Source organism: Chaetodon auriga, chromosome 13, assembly GCF_051107435.1.
Source record: "Chaetodon auriga isolate fChaAug3 chromosome 13, fChaAug3.hap1, whole genome shotgun sequence".
Lineage (NCBI taxonomy): Eukaryota > Metazoa > Chordata > Actinopteri > Chaetodontiformes > Chaetodontidae > Chaetodon > Chaetodon auriga.
Window position 1 is genome coordinate 11035545 of NC_135086.1, and position 10461 is coordinate 11046005.

Below are 10461 nucleotides of genomic sequence, written 5' to 3' on the forward strand. Positions count from 1 at the left end.
CTGTTGCATTTTACATAATTCAATTGTAATTTAATTACATTATTTTATTTCATTTCAAATAAAAGATTGCCAGAGATGATTATATTATATCGCATTTACTCTTCTGGATAGCAACCCTTTTTTTCTTTTTTTATTATTATTAATGATTTACTATTTTATTATTAATTTTTATTCGTCCAGCCATATATGATCAAATGAGCGTTGACCAATCTGCAACGCGCATGCGCAAAGCAGAGGAAACGCTCTGCCAGCTCAGCTGACAACAGCAGCTCCTCTGCAGCAGCCAGATGATGATGATGGCAGACTCTGGGAGTAGCGAAGAAGTAGCTGTGATCTGTAACACCGATATCACTTCAGCGGAATCCGAGAACAACATTATAAACACGGTCGTACTTTTTGTTATTCTCTACGACAAATATTTCTGGAGTTTACAAGTCTGGTTTCACTTGTGAAAACTTTCCCAAACAGGCCCAACGTTAATGTAATGTTAGCTAGTTAGGTGGAGGAAGTGTCATATGAGGCAACGGGGACTTTTCCACTCATCTTTTCAAAAAGCTGTGGCCTGTTTTTTAGACTGTTAACCTGCTTTGAAGTGTAAACTTAGTTTTCTGCACTACAGCATGTCGTTAAAGTTGCATAGTTAGCTAAAGTCGCTTTTGCTAACAGTGGTCCGAAGCTAGCTCACTTCGTAAACTTTGCTCCTGACGTTAGCTTACAAGCTAGCAAGTCTGAACGCTAAGCCTAAAGTTTGGTTTAGCAAGTCCTCTTTCTACCCCGCTAGTCCAGTCTTAATGACCGTGGTCTGTAGTGAGAACAGACAGCTTCTTTATACTTAGGCAACGATTTTGCAGTACTTTGTTGGTGCTCGTACTGTGTTGTCTTGTGACCTGCACCCTCCTGTTATGACCCTCTGGAAAGAGGCTCGGTGTTACAGTAAAGTTATCTGTCTACCTGTCCCTCAGTGTTCGTCCGGTTTCATGCTTATTGTCTGTCTTCTTAGCATAGACTTGGATATAATACAACCTTACTGTCCACCAGAGTGGAAATGTATCTGTATTCTCGTTTTTGTGCTTTTACCTGCACCGCCCTGTCACCTGATGTCATTTTGCCCCCTCTTACATTTTGTCTCATATGTTTTGTCTTTTTTCTTGTCCTCACACCTTATTTTTTCTTGTCTGTGTAGATGGTGGAGAGAGGGACAGCCTTGCTGAGGAAAATGGAGATAAGTGTGGCGGAGGCAGAGAAGAGAACAGGGAAGAACACGGTTAACATGCAGGAAACCTACACAGTCTACCTCATAGAAACACGGTAGGTCACGAACTGGAGCATCAGTCACGGCTCATGCAAATAACTTAATGGTGGTGCAAATAAAAGAGCAGTGAGGTGGGGTGAAGTGGGGCCCCTTGCACCTACATTCAGTAGTAAAACCACACAGGACATATTTTGGATTTTGATCACTCATCACTAAAAGACGTCAGCCTGCTTTTCTTGACAATATTTTGAACATTGACCAACTATGATATTTGCAGTTGTCATATATTTATGTGACAGAGTTTGTCCATAATTTCGAGTCCATTAGCAGTACATTGAGCTAAAATTTTGTCAGGGTTGATTAAAGGTTTGCACACTTGTTAGGAGTGCATAATGAACCTGTAATGAGATTATTTTCCCCTCTCCTACTCAGAAAGGGCCGTTTGCAAAGTCAGAGTTAGGTGTGATATGTTGCTCATTCTGTCTCAGGTTGCTTTGAACAAGAAGAATACCTTGAATGTCTTACCGCTGCTATGATAACATCTAAAAACGTCTTTTATTCCCATTCTTCTGTCTGCAGGCCAGCTGAAACTGTCCCAGAGGGAGGCACTCCTGCCACACCCGACACTTTGTGGAGACGGTACAGTGAGTTTGAACTCCTCAGAACTTACCTCATGGTCACCTTCCCCTACATCATCATCCCTCCACTACCAGAGAAAAGGGTGAGTGACACACAGGTGGAAGGGGAAATATTATTAAGAAAAGATTCATTACATGGAATTAATTTGCTTGGTGATTGAGGAACAGACTTTTTGTGATAGAACTTCTTCATTTGTACTTGCTTAATGACATTTATTCAGTCTTTTTTTAGTTTGTTCAGTTGAGTAGATGATATACACCTTTGTCCTTTTAGGTGGTACTCGCTTTTTTAACTCCTTGTATTTTGCCTCTTGTAGGCAGAGTTTGTGTGGCACAAGCTGTCCGCAGACAACCTCGACCCAGACTTTGTGGAGCGACGGAGAGTCGGCCTGGAGAACTTCTTGCTGCGCGTTGCATCACATCCTGTCCTCTCCAATGACAAAATCTTTTTCATGTTTCTGACAGAGGTCAGCACCCCAGCTTGTTCTACATAATGTCCCATTGATGTCCTCTGCCATAGATATGCCAACATGCACACATTCAGAGTCTAACACGGATTACGCACTGACAGCGCTTTGATGGCACTTTGGCAAAACAATGCAAGAGGCTGCGCTGGTGGGAGGACACAGACAGAGAAGAAGAAATGTGAAAAGGCAGTTGTAGTCAGAAGGAATATCACGTTGCAGTGGAAAAAATAGAGGCAGAACCGGTTTTTTGTCAGCCTGCTGTACCAACATGATGATCTCATTGATATGAATGAGAGGTCCTTTTTTTTTTTTTTGACCACACAGCCATTTCATGTACCCATTCCAGGTAGAATACAGAGAAGCACATATTCCTCATTGACTGTTTTAAGTCTTCATCTACCTTTTAAACTGAACTTCCGCTTTTGTTTTTCATCGTCTCCCCGTAGCCTGTACCAACACGCTCAATCCAGCGCAGCCTCTTGTGGTGTGTTGTTGCCGTGCAGTTGTCGGCTGGAAAGCCCCGTTTTTACTCTATGTGGTTGTTAATCCTGTCTGTCATATTTCTGTCATCTGTCAATCATTGGTCCTCAGGAGAAGGGATGGAGGGAGGAGGTTTTGGACACAGGATTCCAAGACAAGGTAAACAGTTAGTTCATACTTCACACTTCAGTGGGACGGTGTATTTTCTTTCTGTTTTACAAACATCCATGAACTTCCTCTTCTTGATTTGCTTGACTGTGAATTTTGTTGTTCATTAACATCTGCCTCTTCATAGATTCTCCTGTATGCAAATTCAAAACCTGTTAGCGTGTGTGTCACTCTGTTCCCTGCCAGGTTGACTCCAGACTAAAGTCTCTGAGTGCCATGTTTAGAGTCAAGAACCCTGACAAGTAGGTGTTACTTTAGGGTGGCTTCTTTCAAAATGCTCGTTTTACATTGTATTAGTTTGCAAATGCAACATAGGATTTATACAAAGCAGGACGTGAGGTTACTGAAGAGTTTCAGCCATCTTGTGGCAAAACAGGAAGTGAGAGGTATGGTAATTAGAGTTTCTCCAGGGTGACGCTAATTGAAACACCACTATGTAGATTCAGCTAAACACGCTTTGAGTTCTAATGACTTTGCTCTGCTCTCCAGGCGATTCACTGCACTGAAACACTACAGCGATGAACTGAACACTGTCATCTCTCAGTTACTCAGGGTGCGAGCGGTGAGTTTTGGCATGTGCACGCACACATTCATGTCTATATATAAGTGTCTGTTTGGGTCTGCCCAGTGGTTTTTCGCAGACTGTGTTGTGTAACATGCACATCCATATTTCACTGACATTTAGTCTGTCAACTCCTGACAAAATTGTCTTGGTATTTAACCTCCTAGAAGTTTTACTTCTTCCATCAGTTACTTGTACCCTCTGCAATTTAGTCTTGGGAGAGTCGTGCATAGTCAGCATGCGTGAGCTCCTGCCCTGTAAGCACTGCCTACATTTTTTCATAACCAGTATTGTTCTGGATTTAATTTTCTGACTACACATAGCGGTGAGTTAAAAGCTGCTTCAGACTGTAAGGCGTGATGACTGTAAGTGTCAATGTCAACAGTTGCAACCCTTAAGAATATAAGTGTTTTAAATGGAGAATCATCTGCAGTGGAGCCGTGTGCTCATAACGACTGTTTAAATTGTCTTTTCTCTAGAAAGTAGCAGACAGGCTATACGGAGTTTACAAGGTCCATGGTAACTACGGCAGAGTCTTCAGGTGAGAAACACCTGTTCTGCTGTTCATTTCAGTACTAATAAAATCATAGTTTTGACCTAAAAGAGGACACTAGATTGAAACAAAATAAAGCATTAACAAGCTCTAAGTTAAAATTAAAGGACATGCAGTGTGCTGTATCTAGCTGCTTTCGATCTACGCTTAGACTTAAAGTTTTGTAAATATAAAAAAGAGCAAATGGTTGCGCACAAAGCACCATGTTTTTGCCATTTAGATTTGAACGTCTGAATTGTTGTCTCCAGTGAGTGGAGCGCTATCGAAAAAGAGATGGGAGATGGACTTCAGAGTGCAGGCCACCACATGGACACGTAAGGAGCACAGTAAAGATTTAAGTACTACCTCAGACGCATTCTCACACTTTCTTTTGCGCTGGTGCACTTATGAATGCGACCTTGTGTGTATGTGCACAGATATGCTGCATCAATAGATGACATCCTGGAGGAAGAGGAGCACTATGCAGACCAGCTGAAAGAGTACCTTTTCTACACTGATGCTGTCAGGTAGGCAGGTGTTGGCGTGTGTTTTAAACAGAGACAGACTTATGTATGTCAGGCCAAACAAGAAACTGTCGTGCAGTATTAGGGAGTTTGATTAATGCTCTTATCAGGATTGAGAGATCATTAGAATAAATTGCAAGATGGTACTCAAATTAATGCATTGTATTATTATGGTATATTAATCCTGCGACTCCGATCTCGAAGGCTTGACTCAAATTACATCAAACTCAGAAGGAGATTATCCTTAATTTATCCAGAGCTGTAACGATTAGTTGAATAATCAGCTGAAAAATGAATCGTCAACTGTTACTGTATTTGATTTCTCATTTAAGTAATTTATTCAAAGCAGAAATACCAAACATTTGACACTTCCATGTTCTCAGTTGTGAGAATTCACACAAAATTTTCACGCAAAACAAGACTTTTGATGATGTCACCTTGTGCTCTGTGTTGTTGCGGTTGACATTTTTCACTGTCTTCTGATGTTTTATCGATCAAACAATAAATTAATCAATTGATAAGGAAAATAATTGGTATTGCATCCAAAATGTGTATACATCACCATCCATGCCTCCTCCAGGTTCAGGGCACTGATCAGTGTTGATGTCAAAGGTAATGTGAGTGTTTACAGAGAGCTGTCTGTTTGCCATTGTTCTACATCTTCATTCTAAACAGAACATGCAGCAGCGCTAATGCAAATGCTGCTTTGCATATTTAAATCATTGTCTTTCAGCAGAGCGTAGAATACAGACCAGTAGTTGTCAGCAGCCACTGATGTCAGAGCTCCTTGATTGGATGGACATCAATTCTATCTTATTTTATTATAAGCGGTAATGGAAGTGTGATTTCTGAGTGGTGTAATATTTGTGTCAGGATGCAACAATGTAATAGGACTAGCCTGCACATTTTGGGGTTTAAATTGCAATCAATTGCTATTTTATATCTGTGTGTGTGTGTGTGTGTGTGTGTGTGTGTGTGTGTGTGAATTAAGGTCGGTATGTAGGAAGCACGAGCTGATCCAGTATGAGTTGGAGATGGCAGCGCAGGACCTCAGCCACAAGAAGCAACAGAAAGAGGAGCTGGCCACTGGGGTAACACACGAGCACTCACGCTGGCTCATCGTCTCTCACTTTCTCCCACACATCCTGGGCAAATACCCAAGTCCTACACACACACACACACACACACACACACACACACACCCTCGCTGTTTCAAGTCAGTTGTGAAAATTGTGAAGTATTATAAATTCATTAGAAGATTTGAGACTGTATTTAAAAACATTTCTGTGGTCTGATGTTTTTTTTAATGAAAACATCAGTTAATTTGGATTAATTTTGCGTGTGTCTGTGTGCGAATGTGCGTGCAGACAGTGCGCATCTTTTCTCTGAAGGGGATGACCAGTAAACTGTTCGGCCAGGAGAGCCAGGAGCAGAGGGAGAGCAAGTTGGCAGCTTTGGAGCAGAGCATCCAGGAGGGAGAGGAAACGCTCAAGGAGAAGAACACAGAGTGCCTGTAAGCTCGACATCAATCAGTCAGCCCTTCATTTGAATAATGATGGTTTCAGCGTGGAATGATTAAAATGTATTACCAAAGCTTCGGAACAAAGGAGCTGTTGCAGCTGTTGAGACAGGTTCATCAATAACAGGAGAACGGATACCTGCACGAAGTGGCAGATGGAGAAACTCTCTTGAAGTTTGATTCATTGGTCAGTTAGCCCAGAGTCAAAAAGTCCAAATCACTCTGTATGATTAAAAAACAGTTTCATCAGTTGCTTTGAATAGAAAAACCCTGTGTTTCAATAAAGAGAAGCAGAAGCTAGCACATACATAATGAGGAGCAAACCAGTTAGCTCACTGATTGATTCTTGTTCCTCCACCAACCCTGGTGCGTTTCACGTGGAGCTGATCGCTGCACCAGACTCCATTTAGAAAATAGCCTTTTAATAGCTACATTGCTTGTTAGCAGCCGGTCATATGGTAACATAGGAGGCAGTTTGACCTTGTGTGCTCTGATAAAATTGGCATGCAGGCAGCGCACCAGTCATCATTTTAATGACTACTCAGTTCCTGCCATTTGCTGCTGGTGTTCTTCACCACCGCTTCAGAAGGAAATTACAGAAGCAACAGGTGAACAAGCTTAAAAGTGACCTTTTTTCTTTTTAAATAAGCACTGTGCAACGGCTCTCATTTATGCCAATGTGAAGAGTGCTTCACGTTGATTTCCAAAAGTAACTGATAAATATTCTTCCGCAAGTCTACATCGACATTTAAGTGTTCAATTTGAGAGCGGAATTGGTGATGGCAGGTGGTAGAACGGGCCTAACCACCGCGCCAAAGCAGCCTCCAAAAGGGAAACGCTTTACTGTGTCTTTTGCCCGCCTCCATACCTGTTATTTTGCACACAAAATGACGTCTGTCTCTCTTTGTGATTGTGTCTTCAGAGAGTTTGTGCGAGCAGCCTGGGAAGACATCGAACATTTTAAGGAGCAGAAGGACAAAGATTTGCGCGAAGCACTAATCAGCTATGCCATTATGCAGATCAGCATGTGTAAGAAGGTATGGAGTCCTGTGTTGTTTTTTTTCTCTCTTCTCCACGTTTGTTCTTGTGTACTTACCTACTTAGAGTCTGCAGGTGTTATGCTGGTTTTTCAGAAATTCCAGTTCAGCTAAAGAGAATTGTTTTCGCTGTCTTTCCTCTCAAAATTGCTCTCGTTCTCTGTCACTCCTTCGCTGTCTCAGGGAATCCAGGTGTGGTCCAACGCCAAGGAGTGTTTCAACAAAATGTGAGCCACTTTTCAGCCAATTGCTGTCTCTCCCACACCAAAACCATAGTCAGTCAGATTGCTCGGAGCGAGACCATCAGCTGATCTTTGAACTGCAGTTTTATGGAGCTGGCCATGGGAGCCCAAACACTGCCTTCACTTTGCTCCGCTGAATCAAACCTACTTAGAACGATTCTGTCTCCTTCTCTCACTCTGACTCTCTCACACGCATGTGCACACAAACACACACACACACACACACTTACATAGAAAAAGTTTCCAAGCGAGAGTCGTTTAGTGGATCCACACCTTTCAAATCCAAGTGTCTTAACCGCTCTGTTCTCTTGGCATTCTCCTGATGTGACTTTCATACTGCAGACGATCCAGATTTTCAATGCTTTTTCCTCGAATGCTGCGCAGCTGACAGCATGTCCAAGAGGAAAGTCCTGCACTTACAATGCATGAGAGTTGCACGGTGCGAAGAGCTGTACAGTGTACTTCAGTTGTTACACTTCTCTTGAATTATCTCATGAGAAGATGCACATTTCACTTCACTCACTTCAGGAAAATTACAACAAACTATGTTTTGAGCTTTTCCATGCTTTACTTTGAGGGATTCTGCTTCCATGTAGAGGTTTCACACCATAATTCAAATTAGTTGCCTGATGATGATATGTGAAATGGACCAAAAGTGACCAGCATCAAGCTTATTTGGCCCATTTAACACTTTTAAATTCATTTCATCTGCACTGCAAAATTTGAAGTGATCTCTCTGCAAGAGCGTCTAAATAAAAGGGCAGAAGTTGGGGGAGCAGAATTGGAATTGTTGATACGAATTAGCTTTAATCAATTCAGTTAGCTTAAATTCTAGTAAATGAGAATACCAGGTGGAGCTCAATCAGAAACAAATCACACTGTAAGACAAAGGGAACATGGACCTCTCTTTAGGAAGCCAGCACACATTCACATTTCCTTCCTGTTTTTTTTTTTTAATGTTTTTCATATCTCATGCTGAGGCAGTCGTTACGCTGTCATTGATCAGCTGACCAAAGTGCTTATGACCATGTGTGGGGGATCACACAAGAGGGGTAGACAAGCTTGCGGTAGTTTTGGTAATTCATACGGATTTTTTTTTTTCTTTTAGTTTGTGCAGAAAGCAAAGAGCCATGAGTATGATGGTCACGAAGGCCTTACAGTTTTGGTTACAGTGGAGCCTTTGTTTCTTGAATTCCTTAATGGAGGCTTTCTGGACGACCGAAACATGGCGCCCCCGCAAACTACCCAATCTACCAAGTGCAACCATAAGTGCTGTTAAAAGCGACACATACAGACCAATAATCAGAGCTTGTCTTTGCTTTCAAGCTTTATAGCCTTAATATGAACATTGGTCTTGTACCTCTCTGCCCACTGTCGATGTGCCTTGCCGCTTCTTCTGATAATGAGTCACTGCACTAAATGATCAACCTGAGTTCCAAGAGTGCCTCAGGTCAATGTTTCTGAAAGATACTGACCAAATAGTGGAAACTTTTAGCTACAGGTATGTTGAATCCTCAAAATCTGTCTCAGTACATATTCTATACATACACAATCCACGTGCTACTATTGCTTCCTTTATGATATCCTTCTGAGGAGGGACAATGTGTGCAAAATGAGTATGAGATGTAAAAAAAAAAAAAAAAGTCCCATCAGCGAACCCTGCGTTCTCATAATAAACAATCAGTTTACTGGAATCATCCCAAATTGAGGCTTTATGTATGTTTTTATAATAAATGTGTTCAATGAGAAATTGTTTTTATGTTTATGTAATCATTGTGCTAAGACACTAATAAACATGTTTCTTTTTTTTAAACTATTTTCATTGCATTTTTATAACAACTGGTGCACAGACGAGTCAGAGTTGATGCTGAAAAGCGTGACGATGTGTGACACTGGTGCCTTCACTGCCCTGTTTACAGATTACTGAACAGGGTGTTTGAAGTTTCGGGGTGTTTGTTGTCATTTATGCAATTTGGCATACATGAAAAGTCATTTTGCTTGTCTTTGGAGCCAAAAATATGAAAGAAACACACTTTTAATGAGCACGTTGGAAAGGTCAGGCTGGTGATTCATCTGCTTCAGAATAACACACAGCCTAACCCTTATGCAAAATTTGTCTTTATTTTCCATGACATCCTTATTGACGCTGTATGAAAATCTGTGTCCACACTCATGTGATGGCGTCGTATTAAAGCCCGTGTCATCACTTCCTGCATGAACAGTCAAATCACACAAGTTATTTTGTAGTTTACTGAAACAGTAATAACATCAAGTAACTTCCATAGTGGATTCTTGTATTGACTGTTATCCATATTTTTTCCTAAACTACATGCTTTCTTGTAAGATAATAAAAGTTGATTTTTAAATGTTATTGGAACAAAAAGATCCTTTGAAGCATGACGTTCACTAAGGTCTCAGCCATCAAAAACATGAGGCTGTTAAAAATTGTTGAAAGTCTGGTTAAAGTTGGGTCTTTCTGGTATTAAAGGATGTAATAGACGCACCTCTCTCTTCACCATTTCCATGTACAGTAAGAAAGAAAAAGCAAAGAAAGAAAAAGTACAGGAACAACCTAAGGAAATTTGCCCTGTGGTGGTTTGAATGCAGTTATCCAGAGCTGTCAACAATGGCTTTTGAATATTTGTACAAATATGGAAGATTGGTTAAAGGTGTAGTTCAAGGCTGCCCAAAGTGAGGCCTGTGGGCCAAAGTTGGTCTGCTGTAAGGTTCGATTTGGCCTGTCCAAATAGATAACAATAAAAATGAATTTTAAAAAAATAGATCACTGTTTATGCTATTTTATTGTTGTGAAGTAATGATTTTTTTTTTTTTCATAATCTGAGCACGGTGGGCAGTGAGTGACACTTTGTGCAGAAAGTCATTCAACTCTGGTAACTTGGTGCTTGCTTTAGGCCCATGGCTGCACATTAAGTTACAGTTTTGGCCCTTCAGGGGAAAAAGTTTGGGCACCCCAGGTGTGAACTGAGAAATTGTGAATGAATGGCGCCACCTGCCGGTCAGTACTGGTGTGAAAAAGAAA

At 41.2% G+C, this 10461-nt stretch overlaps 1 protein-coding gene across 1 annotated transcript; it reads left to right on the forward strand.

Annotated features, from left to right (window-relative positions):
* Positions 1 to 282: 282 nt before the first annotated feature.
* LOC143329985 (sorting nexin-4-like) lies at positions 283 to 9231 on the forward strand. The gene is made up of 14 exons (XM_076746106.1): positions 283 to 386; positions 1184 to 1308; positions 1832 to 1973; positions 2208 to 2357; positions 2949 to 2996; positions 3192 to 3247; positions 3495 to 3567; positions 4047 to 4108; positions 4369 to 4434; positions 4537 to 4626; positions 5615 to 5714; positions 5991 to 6136; positions 7065 to 7179; positions 7363 to 9231. The coding sequence occupies exons 1-14, from the start codon at positions 288 to 290 to the stop codon at positions 7408 to 7410; spliced, it is 1320 nt and encodes a 439-aa protein (XP_076602221.1). The 5' UTR covers positions 283 to 287; the 3' UTR covers positions 7411 to 9231.
* Positions 9232 to 10461: the final 1230 nt, after the last annotated feature.